Source organism: Lissotriton vulgaris, chromosome 3_1 (genome assembly GCF_964263255.1).
Source record: "Lissotriton vulgaris chromosome 3_1, aLisVul1.2, whole genome shotgun sequence".
NCBI classification, from domain to species: Eukaryota; Metazoa; Chordata; class Amphibia; order Caudata; family Salamandridae; genus Lissotriton; species Lissotriton vulgaris.
This window is the reverse complement of record NC_141689.1, coordinates 1,819,917,184-1,819,937,759: the sequence shown is the minus strand read 5'-3', so window position 1 is coordinate 1,819,937,759 and position 20,576 is coordinate 1,819,917,184. Positions and strand designations below refer to the sequence as shown.

Below are 20,576 nucleotides of genomic sequence, written 5' to 3'. Positions count from 1 at the left end.
ACAATCTATAGGTACAGAAGCTGGCCTCGTCATTAACGAACGGGAATCCCAACTTGGTAAGTGATTTGATCCATCAGAAACTACTTAATCACATAATTGACCACAGCTGAATATAATACCTGTGCAGTACCAGTCTATATGTTAGGACTACTTCTACATAAGTGTTGTATGCAAATCCAGCGGTACAAAAGGGGGTGGTAATGAACGGAGCATCTGAACCAATCAAACACTCACACCCAGTCAACAGATCTGGGTTTAATCCATCACCGTTCTTTAGCCCACTCTGCCACCCCAGTTCAGACATGGCCATATGTAAATCAGTCTGACCCTGTGCCTCATGAGAACAGTCCAGCGCGAACTGCCAAGCCATGCCTTCCCTGGACCGGACTCAAGCTTCCTAGGACCGGTTTCTGGCATTACAGCCATCTTCAGCTAGACTTGCTTGAATCCAGTGACAAAGTGAGCAAGGGACTCACGTCTGAGCATACCCTGCCAACTTATGGCGGACAAAGCGGTACAAAAGGGGGTGGTGATGGACGGAGCATCTGAACCAATCAAACACTCACACCCAGTCAACAGATCTGGGTTTAACCATCACCGTTCTTTGGCCCACTCTGCCACCCCAGTTCAGACATGGCCATATGCAAATCGGTCTGACCCTGTGCCTCATAGGAACAGTCCAGCCCGAACTGCCAAGCCATGCCTTCCCTGGACCAGACTCAAGCTTCCTCGGACCGGTTTCTGGCATTACAGCTGTCTTCAGCCAGGCTTGCTTGAATCCAGTGGCAAAGTGAGCAAGGGACTCACGTCTGAGAATTCCCTGCCAACTTATGGCGGACAAAGCAGTACAAAAGGGGATGGTGATGGACAGAGCATCTGAACCAATGAAACACTCACACCCAGTCAACAGATCTGGGTTTAATCCATCACCGTTCTTGAGCCCACTCTACAACCCCAGTTCAGACATGGCCATATGCAAATCAGTCAAATCCAGAGCATCAAAAGTGACTAAATGCTATTGAACTGAAATGTTTTGCCATTTCTTAAAAAGTTGCAAAATTGGATTTCATAAGTATATTTTACCAATCAATTAATTGAGTCATTAGGTATAAGTGAAAGAACATAGCTGCCAGTTAATATTGAATTATCTACTTGTGTGTCAGCTCAGACCCTGAGCGGCACATGGAACAATTGCCTGCATCAGCCAATTTAATGATATACGAATGTGATCAACTCCTATGATGACCATTCCATAATAATTCCTAAAGCATTCAGCTAAGATGCATTTCAGTAAATCAAATCCTTAAGAAGAAATTCACTGTTGAGTCAACTGATACAGTGGGGCCTTCATAGTTCCATGGGGGCTCTACTGCTCATGCTGGCTCATGAATGTAAAGTAACAGTAACTGTATATTCATAAGAACCAAGAACAGTCTGTAATAACACCATCAATTCAGTAATGAGAAGAACGTTTTTCTGTCCGCTTTTAACTATTTTTTGTTTGTTGGAAATAATCTCAAATTAAAATGTGTTTTTGACACAAACTACATTCAATATATGTTTTTATGTATATGAAAATTGCAAGAACCATCTTTGATTATAAACATTGCAGTAATATGTTAATCTATTGAAGAGTTAACACAAACCAAAGAGATATTGTTTACATGCTTAAGTGTATCTTCATAGTATCTTGATGTTTTAACACAATTGAGTCTCACTCAGGCACAAAGGTGCAATGTAATTAATTGTCTATTTTATCTTCTTGTTCATTCTTGGCTGCCTCGTTGGACCTTTCATAGATTGCTTCTTGCGCACTTAATAAAATTAAATGGATAAAATAACACTAAATGCCCTTCATGCATTTGGATGCACTGACATCAATTCTGCACCCACATTCATAACATTATAGTTGCCTGTATCCCAGATCTCTTTTACAGTTTCTATTTTCTTTGTAAATTTGTCCAGATCTCTTCAAAATTGACCATCTATCATTACAATCCATAGGTACTGAAGCCGACCTGGTCATTAACGGACAGGAATTACAACTTGGTAAGTGATTTGATCCATCAGAAAACCACTTAAACTGATGATTGTCCACGGATGGATGTAATACATGTGCAGTCCCAGTCTATATGTTAAGACTACTTCTACATAAGCGTTGTATGCAAATACAGAGTATCAAAAGTAACTCAATGCTATTGACCTGCAATTTTTTGCCATTTCTTTAAAATGGCAAAATTGACTTATATAAATGTATTTTGCCACTCAGTTAATTGAGTCATTCTGTATAGGTGAAAGAACATAGCTGCTAGTTTACATTGAATTATTCACTTGTGTGTCAGCTCAGACCCCGGGCGGCACATGGAACAATTGCCTGCATCAGCCAATTTAATGATATACGAATGTGATCAACTTCTATGATGACTATTCCATAATAATCCCTACAGCATTCGGCTAAAATGGATTTCAGTAAGTCAAATCCTTAAGAAGAAATTCTCTGTTGAGTCAAGGGATACAGTGTGGCCTTCATAGCTTCATGGGGGCTCTACTCATGCTGCCTTGTAAATGTAAGGCAACAGTTACTACGTATTCATACGAATCAAGAACAGTCCTTATGATTTGTTGGCAGAAGGTGGCTTTAACATACAAGGGTCCTGCCGGAGACTGGATTAGAATATGGTGCACACTTATTTAAGTGAAGCCCCTTGGACTAATCCTGACAACCCTTATGGTGATTTTAGTGGTCTTAGACAACCATAGAAATCTCTCTAAGTGGTAGCTGTGGAGAGCAACCTTCAGCCTTATCCAGGAGGAGTGTTAAGCAGCTTTTTGTACCAGATCTAATCATGTAGTCTAGGTTAAACGGAAAAAACCCACAGTGGACAACCCTGTTTGGCGCTGCAGCTTTCTCTGCGCAGTTTGTGGTTGAAAGGGTGCACCACACGCTGGGGATTGAGACAGACTTGCGTGTAGTGGCATTAGTAAAATGTGTTTCTGGGGAGAGAGGTTACTTTTTCTCCGACAAGTTGTGGGAGATTGAATTGGGTGGGGGAGGGTGGGCGCTCGCAACCTCTTGTCTGCCCTTTTGAGGCATTAGATTCTGGGGGAAAGGAAACTTGTTGTCCGACCATTGGGGGAGGTTGGAGAGGGAGGGGGGAGGAGGGTACAGTACATCCTTAAAAAGGTATAGTATGAGTCACTTGATGGAGACACAAAGTGCGGGTCATGAGTAGCCCGTGTGGAAGACACTCACAGACAGACTATGAAATAAGCAAGACATCCTACTCATGGCAAGCCAGCAGAGTATAAAGTGCTTTACCCTTATAACTTGGAACATCCGTGGACTGGGTTACCCGTGTAAACGCAGGCAAATACTAGCTTATCTAGAGAGGCATGACACCCACATCGCCATGCTACAAGAGACACATTTTGTATGAAGGGCCGGGGCGAGATTTGCATATCGCTGGGCAGAACATAGATGTATTTTCCGCTTACTCCACATATGCCAAAGGCACGGCAATACTTATAAAACAGAACACACATCGTATGTGGCCATAGGGTCATTGCAGGACACACAGGGGCGATTCAGCCTCTTGTGGGGAAGACTAGTCACGTACTTTGTCACCTTCGTGTGCGGCTGTGGTGCAAACGTAGATGACCCCTCTTTCTTTAACATTTGTTGGGGTAAGGTGCTTGATATAGGATTCACATATGTTATTTGGGGCGGAGATTTCAATACCATGCTGGACCCTCAAAAGGATAGATCCAACCCTCAACCTCACCACTTTACAGCTACGCAGTACCAATTACATAACATAGTAAAGGAACACAATCTGATTGATACTTGGAGGCATAGCCATTCCTGGTTAGAAGAGGGCACTCATTACTCTGAAGTACACTCTTCATGGGCCCAGCTTGAGTACTGGATCATCTCAAAGGGGATGGCTCCCTAGGTAGCACATGCCCAACCTTTAGTGCGCACCTTTTTGGACCATTCCCCTGTGCATATCATGCTCATTCCACCAGTATACTGTATGCCACGTGCCGCTTGGCAACTCCACCCAATGGCATTACTGGATATCCTCTTTAGAGAGGAGGTAGGGCAAAAAAATACAAGACTTTCTCCATAGAAATGCCCGGTCGGTCCTTCACATGGCCACAATATGGGAGACCTTCAAGGTCACCATACGAGGCATGTGTATTGCATAGGCGGTGGGGGTGTTGCAAGACAAACATAGAATGCTTAACCGCCTGGAAACTAAGTTAAAACACCTGTAGAGAGAACTCTGAGCCCCTTACTAGAGAAACAAAAAGGAATACCAGGGATAAAAGGACTGAATATGGGGAAGCGGAGGAGAGGGAATCCCTTTTCCACTGGAAGTGCTTCCGGGCCCGCAGAAATGGAGGAGGGGAGAGACCTGGGAAGGCGCTGGCAGAACAAATCGAATACCCCCACTTCCCAACTATATATTAGAGATACAGAAGGATAGGGACACCACACATATAGACTCCAAAAGTATGTTGTGCACTTTCACCAGCTACTATACCGATCTTTATACAACCAAAGAGGCACAACCCATGCCACTAGAAACATACTTAGAAGAGGTGGTTTTGGGATGGCTGGGGGACGCACAGAGGGAGTTCCTGGCCGCAGACATCGAAAAGGAAAAAATCAAGCCGTCCGTGTCAGTGATGCAGTTGCGCTCTGGTAAAGCCCCCGGATCGGATGGCCTCCCAGCGACTTCTATAAGGCATACCTAGACACGCTGACTCTGACCCTTAAACAGGTATATCAGGAAGCTAAGAAAGAGGGTATCCTCCTCCTCATGATGAGAGAGGCAACAATACTACCTTTGTTAAAGCCTGGGAAACAAGGGAGTAAGTATGAGTCATACAGGCCGCTCTCCTTGATCAATTGTGATGTTAAATTATAAGCTAAGGTGCACGCTAACAGACCCAACCTCTTAATGAATGCTCCAGTGCTGTCTGACCAGGCGGGGTTCATTCCTGTGAAATCAACATCACACGACCTTAAAAAACTATTCTTGTTGGTGCAGGATGTGGACCCCGAGATAGAGGCAGTTGCCGTTTTCTTAGATGCCACCAAGGCATTTTATTCGGTGGAATAGGGATACCTTTTGAAGGTATTGGGGCACATGAGGATGCCGCTCGGTTTTCTCTCGTGGGTGCGACTACTATATCAACAGCCGCAGGCAAGGGTGCTGATTAACGAGGTATGCTGTGACCCATTCACAGTGTTGTGAGGAACGAGACAGGGGTTTCTGCTCACACCCCTGATCTTTGCATTAGCAGTGGAGCTGTGCCAACTCCATCGTGACCATGACCAGTAGGCAAATACTAGTGTCCCTTTATGCAGACAATATAACACTCTATGTGCGAGAACCACGTTTCAGTCTGAACCCCATACTGCGTAAGATCACTGCGTTCAAGGGGATCTCGGGAATGACCATTAATTGGGGAAAAACACAGATGTCCCCCTAATGGAGGCTACTCAGGAAAATACACTTGATTACACCATCGTTTGGTGCCTGTAGGAGATCAAATATTTGGGGATAAGTGTCTCCAGAAATAGGAATGTCTTAGCTCCCCTTACAGACACGATAACAAGATGGATTGCCATTCCCCTCTCTATGACGGGAAGAATCTCCTTAATGAAAATGGTGATACTTCCTAAATTATTATATCTATTCCTTAACTTACCATATAATCCTGGCCGGCACTTCTTTAAATAAATAATTAGATTGGCTTGGGAAGGGAAGCACCCCAGACTTAAATGGGATACCCTGATAAGGTCCTTCTTGCAGGGAGGATTTGAGCACCTGATATGAAATTGTATTATCCGTACGCACAAGCACACTATACAATATATTGGTTCCACCCTCCTCCCTACATGCCGCATCTAGCTATTGAGCAGGGATACATGGCTCCAGTCAGAATAACGGACTTTATTGCGCATATACCCAAAGATACAGATCCTGATCCTACCACAGTGGACTGTACCGTTGCGGCCTTGAGGGGAATTGCACGTAGAATAGAGGTGCCCATGCTCTACTCACCTAGGCTACATCTCAAGCAATATCCAGACCTCAAGGTGACACAAGACTTGGGATGCCGCAGAATGTTGCAGAGGGTCAGCATACACATCTGTTGAGATTTGTATGCTAATGGGACCTTAAAAACAGGGACCAATTCTTCCAAGGGGAAGTACCCACACCACTGGAACTCTTCTTATATGTGAGGCTTCGCCAGAGTGTAAAACATATCAAGCCCACATTCCCCCACGAACCGCCCACGCTTGCCCCACTGCATGCCATATTGCAGAGCACCCCCCCCCCCCGGCATATGGGGTATCTCTTCTGTATCACCAGCCACAGTCCTCCTTGATGGGGGTCACCATCGATTCACGAAAAAGATGGGAGTCAGACCTGGGCAAATCTCTCACAGATCATCGATGGAGATATTGCTGTGACCAGACAGGGAACATATTGGCTAATAGCCGCCTGTAAATTAGACACTAAAAATCTCTTCACTGCATATATTACACTCCAGTTAGACTACATAGATTCCACGTAAGGGAAGATAGCAACTGTGATAGATGCAGACAGATGGAGGCAGATTTCTTACACCCCTGTCCCTTGGACTGCAATACTGTAAAGACCTACTGGCAGCAAGTTATGAGGATGTTAGGAGAAATGATAGGAGCCCCCATTCCGGCATTGCCGGTCATAGCACTACTAGGTTATACGGCGGACATTGACACGGTATATAGGAAATTCATAGTACTGGCACTCTTAATGGCTAAAAGAAGGGTTGCCTGTAGATGGGGAAGAGGCAGAGCACCTAAATTCAAGACCCGGTTACAAGATTTACTATTATGGCAGGAGCAAACCCTGACTTACGCAGTACTCCCCCCTCCGACCTCTTGATCCTAAAGATATATGGGACCCCTTGAAAGCGTATTTGTTAATGCACCCACTGTGAGCCCACAGCTGGGAGGAGATGTGGCCCAAAGTCAGAGAGAGTAAGAAGAGACCCCAGAGAGATGCAGAGGAAATGCACATGTGCAAAAGATCATGATTTGAGGAAGGGGAACGTGCATGCTCACTGAATGATGTCATGAAGGAATAGATGGGAGAGGCAGTGAAGGATGGTCAAACCCGATGGTGGAACTGAGACACGCCGTCGAGCTCTGGAACCTGCTCGACACCACAGCCCCAGACGTCGCCTTCCTCGCGGAAACCTGGATGAACGCCTCTTCAGCGCCCGACATCGCCATCGCCATCCCAGACGGCTACAAGATCATCCGGAGGGACTGCATCAACCAGACTGGAGGAGGCATCGCCATCGTCCACAAGAACACCATCCGCATCACGACCAACACCGACGACACCCTCGCACCCGCCGAGCACCTGCACTTCCAGGACCACCCTCAGAGGCACCCTCATCTACAGTGCAGTATCATCAGCTCGGAACCTAGGCGTGCAATTCGATTCATTCCTCTCTTTTGATGACCACGTTAGGATTACTGCCGGCCGCTGTTTTGGACTAATAAAATCCCTGAAGAAGTTCTTTGATTTCCTTCCCATTGCAGCCAGAAAGTCAGTCGCGGTAGCCCTTATTCTCTCCCGACTTGATTACTGCAATGGTTTAATGGCCGGAGTGAAAAAATCCACCCTCAGAAAGCTGCAAAGTATACAACATGCAGCGGCCAGACTGGTTTTACAACTCCCCAGAAGGTCATCAGCGTCAGCAGCACTAAAATCTCTGCACTGGTTACCGTTGCATAAAAGAATCCTCTCTAAACTGCTCCTTACAGTTTTCAAATCTATGCAAAACACAGGGCCCCACTACTTTGCAAATCGTTTTACGCGCTATAATCCCCCGCGTTGCTTGAGATCCTCTGGGACAAATCTTGTCATAATCCCCAGATTCAAATACAAGACTAAAGGTGGAAAATCTTTCACTGTTCTGGCAGCCAAAGCCTGGAACAACCTGCCAGTCAACCTTAGACTTATTGAAAATGAGAACAGTTTCAGAAAGCACCTCAAGACATGGGTCTATCAACAATCAGACACCTCTGTATTGGCTGCCATCTAGCTTCAATCTTCCTTCACATCTCACTTTTTCAGTTATCCACTGCAGTTTGCTTAGCGCCATGAGGCTCCCTTGGGAGCGAACGTCTGCGCTTTATAAATACACATAAATATCAAATAAAATACAGACCCCCGGGACCACGCACACAATTCAGCGAGGACATTGCCGACTTCGTCAGCCCGCACGCCCTCCCCTCCGCTGACTACATCCTCCTCGGGGACCTCAACTTCCACCTGGAGAACAACAACGACCGCAACACCACCACCCTGCTGGACAACCTCGCAAACCTCGGACTCAAGTAGCTGGTGACCACCCCCACCCACTACGCCGGACAAACACTCGACCCCGTCTTCTCATCCAGCAAGGACATCACCTTCAGCCACGCCACCGGACTCCACTGGACGGACCACAGCTGCGTCCACTTCAGCTTCAGAAAGACCACGACCCACCAGCAACAGGCTGCACGCAGAAGCTGGAACAAGATCACAGCCGACCAGCTTGCGACTTCCCTGAGCAAGAACCCACCCACCAGCACAACAAACCCCAGCCAAGCGGCCACCAACCTCACGAAGTGGATCAGCGACTGCGCAGACGACCTCGCCCCCCTGAGGACCCCACCCAGCAGACCCGGCAGCAAGAAAGCCCCTTGGTTCACCAACAAACTCAAGAGCTCCAAGAAGAACTGCCGCGAGCCCTCGAGAGAGCCTGGCGCAGAGACCCAACACCGGACGACATGACTGCCCTCAAGCTCGCCACCCGAAAACACCACCAACTGATCCACGCCACCAAGAAAACTGCATTCAAGGAACGACTGGACAACAACGCACACAACAGCTAGGAACTCTTCAACATCGTTAAAGAGCTCTCCAACCCCAACGCCGGAAACAACGACATCACCCCTTCGCAAGACCTCTGCAACTCCCTCGCCTCCTACTTCCACAACAAGATCGCGGACATACACAACAGCTTCAGCACTCAACCGACGCACGCCACGACCGAACCACCGCCCCCCACCACCACCCTCTGCGCCTGGACCCCGATCGGCACCGAAGACACCGTCCGCACGATGAACTCCATCCACTCCGGATCTCCAACCGACCCCTGCCCTCACAACGTCTTCAACAAGGCCGACGCTGTCATCGCACCCCACCTGCGGGACATCATCAACACCTCCTTCGACACCGCTACCTTCCCGGTGAGCTGGAAGCACGCCGAACTCAGCGCTCTACTAAAGAAGCCATCAGCCGACCCCACCGACCTCAAGAACTACCGCCCAATCTCGCTGCTCCCGTTCCCTGTCAAAGTCATCGAGAAGACCGTCAACAAGCAGCTGGCCGCCTTCTTCGAGATGTACGGATCCCTCGACCTCTCGCAGTCTGGCTTCCGGGCCAACCACAGCACCGAGACCGCCCTGATCGCAGCCACCGATGACATCTGAGCCCTGCTCGACAACGGAGAAACAGCAGCCCTCATCCTCCTAGACCTCTCCGCGGCCTTCGACATTGTCTGCCACCGTACACTAGTGCAGCGCCTCAGCAACGTCGGAATCCATGAGAAGGCACTGGAGTGGATCATCTCCTTCCTCGCCGGAAGGACACAGAGTCCGTCTCCCCCGTTCAGATCAGAAGCCACCGAAGTCATCTGCGGCGTCCCTTAAGGCTCCTCGCTTAGTCCAACCCTCTTCAATGTCTACATGAGCCCCCTCACAGACATCGCACGCCAGCACAACCTCAACATCATCTCCTACGCCGACGACACCCAGCTGATCCTCTCCCTCACCAACGACCCCGCCACCGCCAGAGCCAACCTTCACGAAGGGATGAAAGAGGTAGCCGAATGGATGAAGAACAGCCGCCTGAAACTGAACTCGGACATCCTCATCCTGGGATCTTCACCCTCCGCCTGGGACGACTCCTGGTGGCCCCCCGCCCTAGGCAGCGCACCCAAACCAACAGACCACAGCTTCATCCTGGACTCCTCCCTCACCATGACCAGACAAGTCAACGCCGTCTCCTCGTCGTGCTTCAACATCCTTCGCATGCTTCGTAAGATCTTCCGGTGGATCCCCACTGAGACCAGGAAGACGGTCACCCAGGCCCTCGTCACCAGCCGTCTGGACTACGGCAACTCCCTCTACGCCGGAACCACCGCCAAACTCCAGAAGAGACTCCAGCGGATCCAGAACGCCTCAGCACGACTCATCCTGGACATCCCCCGTCGCAGCCACATCTCCGGACACCTGAGAGACCTGCACTGGCTCCCGGTCAACAAGAGAATCACCTTCCGTCTCCTCACCCACGCACACAAAGCCCTACACAACCAAGGCCCAGGATACCTCAACAGCCGCCTCAACTTCTACGCTCCCAAACGCCAGCTACGATCGACCGGCCACTCTCTCGCCACCGTCCCCCGCTTCCGAAGAGCCACCACAGGGGGACGATCCTTCTCCTACCTCGCCGCCAAGACTTGGCACTCCCTCCCGACCCACCTCCGACTGACCCAGGACCACCTCGCCTTCAGGAAGCAACTCAAGACCTGGCTGTTCGAGCAGTAGCGGACCCCCCCCCCCCCCTAGCGCCTTGAGACCCTCTGGGTGAGTAGTGCGCTATATAAATGCTGATTGATTGATTGATTGATTGACTGATGTGGAAAAACTCCGTCCAGAAGATTATGTAAGGATGTACCGACTTGTTTGTATTTCAAAGAAAAATCAATAAAAAGATTTTAAAAACAAAAACACAGTGTATATATAAAAATATGTCTATTTATTACACAACACTCACAAACACATTTGTATATCTCCTACCAGGAAATTTCAACACAAATACACAACAATACTTCAACTGCAAACAGTTAAGTAAGCACAGTACACAGGGGTCTCCAAGGGGAGACCAAACCATATACTAAAAAAGTGGAATGCGAATTGCCACCACAGTCAGGTCTTGGAACAGGAGACTCAGAAGAGCTGGGGACACAAGAAATCACCCAAAGTAAGTACCCATAAGGCTTTGTGCAGAGTAGAAACTCAGCTGCTTACTCATTAGAAGTCACAAGTTGCAGTTTTGAAGAAGAAGGACCCTTCCCAGTGAACCATGAAGAAACCCGATGGGAGACGGAAGGTTTTAGAGTCACCCCACACATGGATACACCAAGAACTAGAAGGCCTACACGAGGGAAGCCAGATGCATAGGTGCGAAGTGACGACGGAAACCGCTGTAGACCACAATGGAGGACTTCAAAAAAGATGCCACTGGCGAAGACTGTGCTAGAGTCCGGTGGAACTCAGGGGTAGACTATTGACGAGAAGAACCTCCAAATAGAGGAGACAGAGTCTATGTCACTTGGAGGTGGCCAGGAGGCACGGAAATGTAGTGCCCACCGATATTGGAAGAGGCAGAAGTAATGTTAGTGACTTTGTCACTGCAGCTGTGAGGACCAGGCGACACTAAGGAAGACCAGGAGCTATGCACAAGCTGTCCCACATCGGAAGTCGAGAACCAGGGGGTTGATGTCCTAAGGGAGCCCCAACAAGCTTTGGCAGGTGCAATAGGCGTGGAAAGCGAAGAAGGTGAAACGTTGGGACCAGCAAGGTCCAAGAGACTCACCACAAGTCAGAGCTGGAGCCTGAGCAAACAGGGGAGCCTACTGAAGCAGGAGAAGACCCTAGAGAGGACCCTCAGGCCAAAGGAACAGGAGTCACAGGAGGACCTCGAGCAGCTCACCAAAGATGAAGGCCCACTGTGCAGAGGATGCGTTAAGGACGATGATCTTGGCACAAAGAGATGCTGGAGGATGGAGCTTCTTGTAGCCCAAAGATTTCTGGAGTGCAGAGCTAACAAGCTTTGGCAATGGCAAGTCGGTGTGGTACACAGGGGTTTTGTCCCAGAGGTTCTGGCGAGGGATAGTTGCCTCAAAATTGCAGAGAGGACATGTCAGGCCTCGAGGGAGTTGCAGAGCCTTTCCAAGTCCATGAGATGTCAGGAGCAGCAGACAGGTCAGCTTTGTTGTGGTGCCTGCTGATTAGATTACATCTGGTGTCCTTTATGCACACAGGTCTGTTGAAGATACTGAATGAAGCACAGACACAGATCACAAAGACTTGCAGAACAGGGGGACCAGAAGCAGCAGGAGTGTTCTGTGATGCATTCTTGGTTCCAGGCGAGGTCTCAGTGTCCAGATGGTTGAAGAGTGACGTGGTTTCAGGCTGGAGTCTTGTTCCATGATAAAAAGAGTACCAACCCACAACTAAGCCCTCAAATACCCTAAGAACGGGGTTAGGACAACTCAGGGTCCCTTCAAGAGGAGTGGCTGGACAGAGGAGGGAATTTCTGTGTCCTTTGTCCAGTTTCACGCAAGAGTGGGAGCCAGGGGCTCCCTGAACTGGCTCAAACTGGAGTATGCAAGGAGGGCACCAAATGTGCTCTTCAAAAAGGTGTGGTAGCACTGGCAAGCGCCCCCACCCCAGCACACCACACCAAGTCTTGTCTGGGAGGTGGGCACATTTGCCTGTGACAGGAAACCTATTGTTCTACCTTACCCTGCTCGAGCTCAGCTCAGCAGCAGGAGGGCAGAATCGTGTCTGTGGTCGGCAGCAGCACTAGCTTGCTAGCAGACCCTGGAAGGCTGTTACTAAGGGTACTGGGGGCTTCCCGGAGGAGCTCCCCAATGCATGGAATCATACCTCCAACACGTTAACGGTGTTGGGGTATGATTCTAACATGTTTGATACCACACATGCCCAGGTTTAGCACAGCCACTTTATAGTTAGCCATTGCGTAATGACAAATAGCCGCTATAATGTATCAAAACGGCTGACCACACATACGAAGCATGGAGAATCGACTCTGGTGTTTGTAGGGGTGACCTGCTCAGGCAGGGGCACTCACATACTTATAACCTATAACCCTGCCTTCAGGAATGAAAGGCCTGCCTTAGGAGTGGCTTATAGGTTTTAAGTGTAGTGACCTCAGATATAAGGAAACCTATATCTGTTGTGAATGGTGCGTACACAGGCTCCAATGGCCACAGTTTGAGTGATCTTTCATGGGCAGCATAATACAACTGTGGACTATGGGAGACCCCAGTGTACCTATGCCCTGATTACCTCAGTACCATATACCAGGAATTTACAAGGGTACACCAGTAGCCATTTGTAAAGTTACAAATGTATTTACAAAGCTAGATTTGGGGAGAAATCACACTGACTGGGGTCCTGATTAGCAGGATCCCATTCAGACTAGTGACTAGTAAAAAAACATATTGACACCAGCAAAAAGTGAGGGCGTTCTTGAAAGCAGATTCTACTTTCCTCTTCCATAGACTTTCATCAGGTTGGCCCTTGATAAGGATACAGAAGGCTAGGAACAATATAAGACTAGGGTCTGATGGTGGCAGCGCTAGGGGACCTAGGGTCAGAGAGCAATCTTTTGATACGAGGAACCTGAGCAGGACAGTTTCTTCTTACCAGGAGGGGTATGATATCCATAAATGGATAACTGCCTTGGAGTGGGACTGTAAGGTACAAAAGGTCCCTCAATGGCAGTGGGAGTTTATCCTGTGGCTCTCCTTTGCTAGCAAACGCAGAAAAAACGTCTCACTGTCAAAGAGGAAAATGCTGACAACTATGCAGTCTTGAAGAGTGCCCTCATTGATGGGTTTGGTTTAACCACTAAGCAATACAGGGTTAAATTCGAGGCCACACAGAAGGCACATACCCAAGACTGAGTTGACTTTGTAGACAGTGCTGTTAAGGCTCTGGAAGGTTGGCTTCATGGAAGTAATGTGCATGACTATGAGAGATTGTACAAGTTATTGATGAAGGAGCACATCCTTAATAACTGGTCAAATCAGCAGCTGCACCAGTACCTGGTGGACTCTGATTTGAACTCGCTGCAAGAATTGGGTAAGAAGGCAGATAAATGGGTCCACACCAGGGTGTAGCAGAAAAGTAATGGTGGTAAAGGCAACCAGAAGAAGCAAGATTCTTCTGAGGCCCAAGAGAAGGGTGAGGAGAAAGGTAAAGACAAAAAGGAGTCCTAACAAGGTCCTCAATAAATCTTCCTCTGGCAAGATACCTTGGTGTTACCTGTATAAGAAGAAAGGTCACAGAGCAAGGGATGACAATTGCTCTGAAGTGAACTCCAAAGAGCCTACTACTACTGCCCCTAAGGCTACTAGCGTCCCCATCACCAGTACAAGTAGTGCCCCTAAGGGATTAGTAGGGTTAACCTTGGGTTCTGTCTTTGTCTGTAACAATGGAATTGGACTTACCACTTTACTTGTAAGTCCCACTAACTTGGGATAGTACAGGCAGCAGTCTCTGATTAATGGTCAGGAAGCTTTGACATTCGAAGACACAGGGGCCAGTGTCACTATAGTAACAGAGAAACTTGTGTCTCCTGACCAGATCATACTTGGTCAACTTTACCAAGTGTCTAATGCAAGCATTGTCAGAACTGACCATTCTTAGGCACTTGTAAGTCTCAGCTGGGGAGGGTTAAATGGCACTGAAAGAGTTGTGGTTTCCCCAGACCTACCTGTGGACTGTCTGTTGGGCAATGATTTAGAAACTTCAGCCTGGTCTGAAGTGGAGTTCAGGACATATGCAGACATTATGGAACTCTCTGCCAGTGCATTTGCTGTTACTAGGGCTAAGGCTAAACAGTTAGGCACTGAGAGAGCTCTGGATCCTTGAAAAATGGACCAGTTAGCCCCTAAGAGAAGGAGCAGGAAGGTTAAGGAATTATCCTCCTCCCAGACTCCCAGTGAAGACCTGTCTCGTGAAGGAGATGATCTTAACCCCTATGAAGGAACTGGCCCAGAGGAACTTGGGGCTGACACTGCAGAGTTCTTGGGGGCAGGGAGGCCATCCAGGACAGACTTGAGCCTGGAGCAGATGTCCTTCCCCTCTCTTGAACAGCTCTGACAGCAAGCTACTGCTGAGGAGGCAGGGAGTGTCAGTGGGTCCCACATGATCTATTGGGAAGATGGGCTGTTTTCTGAGGGAAGAGACCCCAAGCCTGGTGCCACCAGGAGGTTGGTCATACCTCAGACGTACAGGGGGTTTCTTCTGTCCCTGGCACATGGTTTTTCCCTTGCAGGACATCTTGGGCAAAGCAAGACTTGGGACAGCCCGTCCCTCATTTTCACTGGCCCCACATGTCTGAAGACACTAAGGAGTTTTATCGCTCCTGTGTCACTTGCAAAGTCAGGTGGCACCACAAAGCCCCCCTTAATCTCACTCCCAGTGTTTGGGGTTCCCTTTGAGAGGGTAGTGGTAGACCTTGTTGGTTCCTTAAACCCTTCAACAGCATCTGGACGCAGTTACTTCCTAGTGGTGGTGAACCATGCCACTAGTTATCCAGAAGGTATTCCCCTTAGGACCACTATAACTACTGTAGTGGCTAGGGCCCATCTTGTCAGATAGAGGTAAAAACTTAATGTCTAGTTCCATAACTGCAACGTGAAAAGAGTGTAGTGTAAACTACACGTTTACCACACCCACCATCTACGATGCAATGGGCTTGGTGAAAGGTTCAACAAGACCCTAAAGGGTATGATCATGGGACCCTCAAAAATGATCAGGTCTTTTCTTTGCCTACAGAGAGATCTCTCATAAGGGTGTGGGCTACAGCCCATTTGAACTTCTGTTTGGACATCCATTTAAGGGACCATTGTGTTTGGTTAAGGAGGGATGGGAGCATTTTCGCAAACCTCCTAAACAGGATATTGTGGACTATGTCCTTGGCCTGCGTTCATGTATGGTTGAGTACATGAAGGGGACTCACAAAAACCTTGAGGCCGCCAGAATCTTCAGAAAGCTTGGCATGGCCAAAAGGCTGTGCTGACTGTTTACCAGCCAGGGCTTAAAGTGTGGATGTTGGAGCCAGTGGCCCCAACAGTTCTCCAAGACCAGGAGAGTGGCACCCACACTATCCTTGAGAAAAAGGGCGAGTTCACCTACTCACCTCAAGCCTTTTATCGACAAGGCTGACATGAGCTTGCTCATAGCAACTGATGAGGGACAGGAGAAAGAAAGTGACACTCCCCCTGATCTCTCTCCGGACCCTGTTGATGGGTCAATTGATGGAGTAGCCGTGGCAGGCAGCCTCAATGACCAGCACCAAGTTGATATAGGCAAGTCCTTAATCAGTTTCCAAAGATGTTCTCTCTGACTCCCAGTCAAACTCCCTGGTGTAGCCATGAAGTATAGACAGTGCACAGTCTGCTGGTCAAGAGTAAGATCTACAAATAGCCTGGCTATTGTGTAGACTACAGAGGTCTCAATGCAGTCACTAGGACTGATGCTCATCCAATTTCCAAGGCAGATGAGCTGATTGATACTCTGGCCTAAGCCAAGTATCTCAGTACATGTGACCTGGCAGCTTGCTACTAGCAAATCAGACTCTTTGAGGTTGCCAAACCAAAAACAGCATTTTCAATCCCTAGTGGGCATTATCAATGTATTGTGATTCCCTTTGGCTTGAAGAATGCACCTGCCACATTTCAGATGTTGGTGAACAAAGTTCTCACAGGTCCGGAAGCCTATAGTGCATCATATCTAGATGATATTGCTGTCTTTAGCTCCACCTGGGAGGATCATCTCATCTACCACAGGAATGTTCTGAAGGGGCCCTGCAAAAAGCAGGCCTCACTATCAAGACCATAAAGTGCCAAATAGAGCAAGGTTGTGTACTTGGGCCACATTGTAGGTGGAGGCAAGTTTCAACCATTGGAGTGCAAGATCCAGACTATCATGGACTGTGTTGCTCCCACTACCCTGACTCTGGTCAGAGCTTTCTTGGGCCCGACTGGGTACTACAGGTGGTTTGTTAAGTGGTATGGGTCCAAAGTGACTACCCTTAATGATCTCACCTCCAGATGAATACCTAAGATAGTTTAGTGGACAGTTAGCTATCAGAAGTCATTTGATGACCTAAAGCAGGCCGTGTGCACTGTTCCCATTCTGAAAAGTCCTGATTACTCCAAAACCTTCATTGTCCATGTAGATGCTTCTAAGATAGGGGTAGGTGCAGTTCTATCACAACTTAATGCCAGGACCAACCAGTAGCTTTTATAGAAAGAAGGTCGAATCCCAGGGAGAAGCATTGGTCAGATATTGTGAGAGCGGCCATTGCTGTGGTCTGGGCCTTGAAGAGGTTGAGGCCATACCTGTTTGGTACTGACTTCATTGATCAGATAGACCATTAGCCCCTTTTATGGCTAAAACAAATGAAGGGTGAAAATCCCATACTTTTGAGGTGGTCCATTTCCCTTCAGGGGATGGACTTTTTTGTAGAAAATAGACCTGGCAGTAACCATGCCAATGCAGATGGACTCAAATATTTCCACATAGACTCAACTGGGCATGTTTAGTCTCTTCTCCTTTCGTTTGAGGGGGCAGGGCATTGTGTAGGAAAGTAGGTTCTGCTTTCATGGTTAACCCCACTTTTTTCTGTTGTCAGTATGTTTTTTTTAACTAGGAAAACACAAGGAGATAATGGACGCTGAAACTTTTCAGACACTCCCCCCCAGTCACAGACCTGGGTTGAATCCATCATCATTCTTTAGCTCACTTCGCCATCCCAGTTCAGACCCAGCCATATGCAAATCAGTCTTGATCCTGTGCCTCATGGGAACAATCCAACCTGAACTGTCAAGCCAGGTCTTCCCTAGACCGGAAATAAGCATCCTGGGACTGGTTTCGGGGTAACACCCCTCATCAGCCAGGCTAGCTTGAATCCAGTGGCAAAGTGGGCAAGGGGCCTATGTCTGGGCATACCCTGCCAACTCAGGGAGAACAAAGCAAACACAAGGAGATGATGGACGGAGTGCTGAAACTTTTCAGACACTCACCCCCAGTCACAGATCTGAGTTGAATCCATCATCAATCTTTAGCTCACTTCGCCACCCCCGTTCAAGACCACCCATGAGAGACCACTCAAACTGTGACTACAGGCTTGCTATTGCAGCCTGTGTAAGCTGGTGCTAGCACCAGTTACAACAAATATGTTTCCTTAAATCTTAGGTCACTAAACTTAAAACCTAAAAGTCTCCCCTAAAGCAGGCCTGTCAATTCTGAAGGCAGGGTGCTGGGTTATAAGTGTAATAATATTCAAAACGGGGTAACCCTGTGTCCCTCAGAACCTGGGTAAGTATATACATAAACAACAATGGTACTGTCGGGTAAGAAACGTTAATCATAGATGCTCAAAATCAGTAGCATAAAATTCCAACTCAACCTCTACACAGACAATAATAAGAGCTGAAAAATAGACTAGCTCCCTAATGTCACTTATTGTACAGATTATTCGACCGAAAGGATTAAAAATTATTTGAGAGTGAGAGAATCAACTTAAATTGTTACTTTTATCCGAATTACATCATTCACTGATATCCAAAGTAAACAAAGAAAAGTGAATGCTGTCAACATGAAATTTTCACATACGTGACAAATGAAGTGACACAAGTGCTTGAGGTGCTCATAAAGTGAACAATATATACAGTGCAGGCATATGTACAGTTTTGGCATATATACAGATTGGAGAGTCAGAGGTTTGATGATACAGTGAGTCCTAACCTTAGTCTGAAGGAATCCGGTAGTCTCTGAGCTTTAGAAGTACGTCGACGTTTCGACCATGGAAGAGCCCCAGTGGGTGGTCACAATGGGTCTTCCTCAGGGCGGGAGGGAGGGGGCATGGTATTGACTCTAGATGACAGCCTGGGGATGAAGGATGAAGGATAATGAGTGAGAGGTTGCCAGAGAATGCTCTCAATGGAGATGCATAGCTGTAAAGGGGGCTGTTACTCACCCTGGATCAGCCCAAATTATGCTGGCCTTTTGAGTTGTGGATGGCTGAGTCACCACTGAGGAGGAAGAAATTAAAATGATGTAATAAGTGGCAATAAAATTGCACAACAGCACGTCAAAGGGTTGCTGTTTGGTGAGAAGGGGGGTGAATATACTCACCCTGAGAAGGTCTTGGCCTAATAGGCGAAGAAGGGTAGACTAGTCAATGCGTAGCCACTAAAATGGAAGAAAAGGGAATCAAATTCTTCTGTCTTCCACTGGGTTTCTTCAGGGTCCACTGGGAAGGGTCCTTACTCTGCAACCATGACTTTCCTGTTGACTTCCATTGAGTATGCAGCTGCGTATCCACTCTGCACACAGCCTCCGTGGGGTTCCTGGGTACTTACCTTGGGTGGTTTCCTGTGTCCCCAACTCTTCTGAGTCTCCTGGTTCAAGTCCCGACTTCAGTTGCAGTTCACATTCCACTTTTTTTAGTATATGGTTTGGTCTCCCCCTGGAGACCACTGTGTATTATGCTTACATACCTGTTTTGAATTAAAGTATTGTTGTCTATTTGTGTTGATATCTCCGGGTAGAAGATATACCAATGTGTTAGTGAGTTGTGTAATAAATAGAAGTGTTTTTTATATATACACTGCGGGTTTTTTTTTTGTTTAACCTACACTTCATGATTAGATCTGGTAAATCAAGCTGCTTCACTCCTTCTGGATAAGCCCGAGGGCTGCTCTCAACAGCTACCACTTAAATAGCTTTCTATGGTTGTCTAAGGCCACTAAAATCATCATAAGGGTTGTCTAGATTAGTGCAAGGTACTTCACTTAAATAAGTGTGCACCATACACTAAGCCAGAGTCCTACAGATCCTAATCAGAAAACTATGACACAGATCGAATGTGCTGCTCTGCTCTGAACACAGACATCCCCTACTTTGGCAAGAACAAATATGTTTTTGTTAAAGAACAGCTAAATAGCAAATCTATGTTGCGCTATTGTATGTACTCTAACCCTACTCCTTTGGATATAAAGTTGCCAATGAAATGTGCTTTGCCCAAAGAAGATGGGAATGTGTCTAGGATGTAATTGAAGAGCTGTATATAGTTTAACACCTTCCGTGCGGCCCCGATTTCCTCAGTGTGCTGGACATTCCTTAACTGGGTGTGGTCGTGACGGAACCATTCCGTCATCAGCACAGCTCAACCGTGACTGATGACGGAATGGTTCCGTCACCAGCATCGAAGGGGTTAAGTAACTTGTAGTAATAACTGTGCTGAACTATTTTTCCATTGTAAAACTCTCGAATTATTGATGATTTATTTACTGTTAAGCTGGACTTGTAGGCTGAAAACATGGGCCAAAGTTTTGACAAACATCACTTAAAATTGGAATGCATCTATTCTTCTACTAGGTAATTGCTTAGCAGTGCTGGCTTAGCATTCTGTCCGTAAACCGTAATCAGAAACAGAAAATTCTAATTACAAATGGTGCCTTTTGATATTTTCATCTAGCTGATATGGCTTCAGAAATCACTTGCACTTAAAAAGAGAATGTGCTTTTTTGAAGAAAGCAAGTGTGCATGTTCTAAAATTCTACATTCAATTATTATAGATCATCATTGTTCATGAGTATTTCGAATTTGGAAATTTCAAGTACTT

At 47.3% G+C, this 20,576-nt stretch overlaps 1 protein-coding gene across 2 annotated transcripts in view; it reads left to right on the top strand.

Moving 5' to 3' along the window:
• The window catches only part of TTC29 (tetratricopeptide repeat domain 29), a 1,168,725-nt gene that overhangs the window by 959,762 nt on the left and 188,387 nt on the right, over positions 1–20,576 (top strand). Inside the window, exons 12-13 of one of the 2 annotated variants that reach the window (XM_086963296.1) lie at positions 12–56; positions 2,005–2,049. In XM_086963296.1, coding sequence (XP_086819422.1) covers positions 12–56; positions 2,005–2,049 — 90 coding nt within the window. The remainder of the gene's footprint in view (positions 1–11; positions 57–2,004; positions 2,050–20,576) is intronic. The other variant, XM_086963297.1, reaches the window with a different exon arrangement.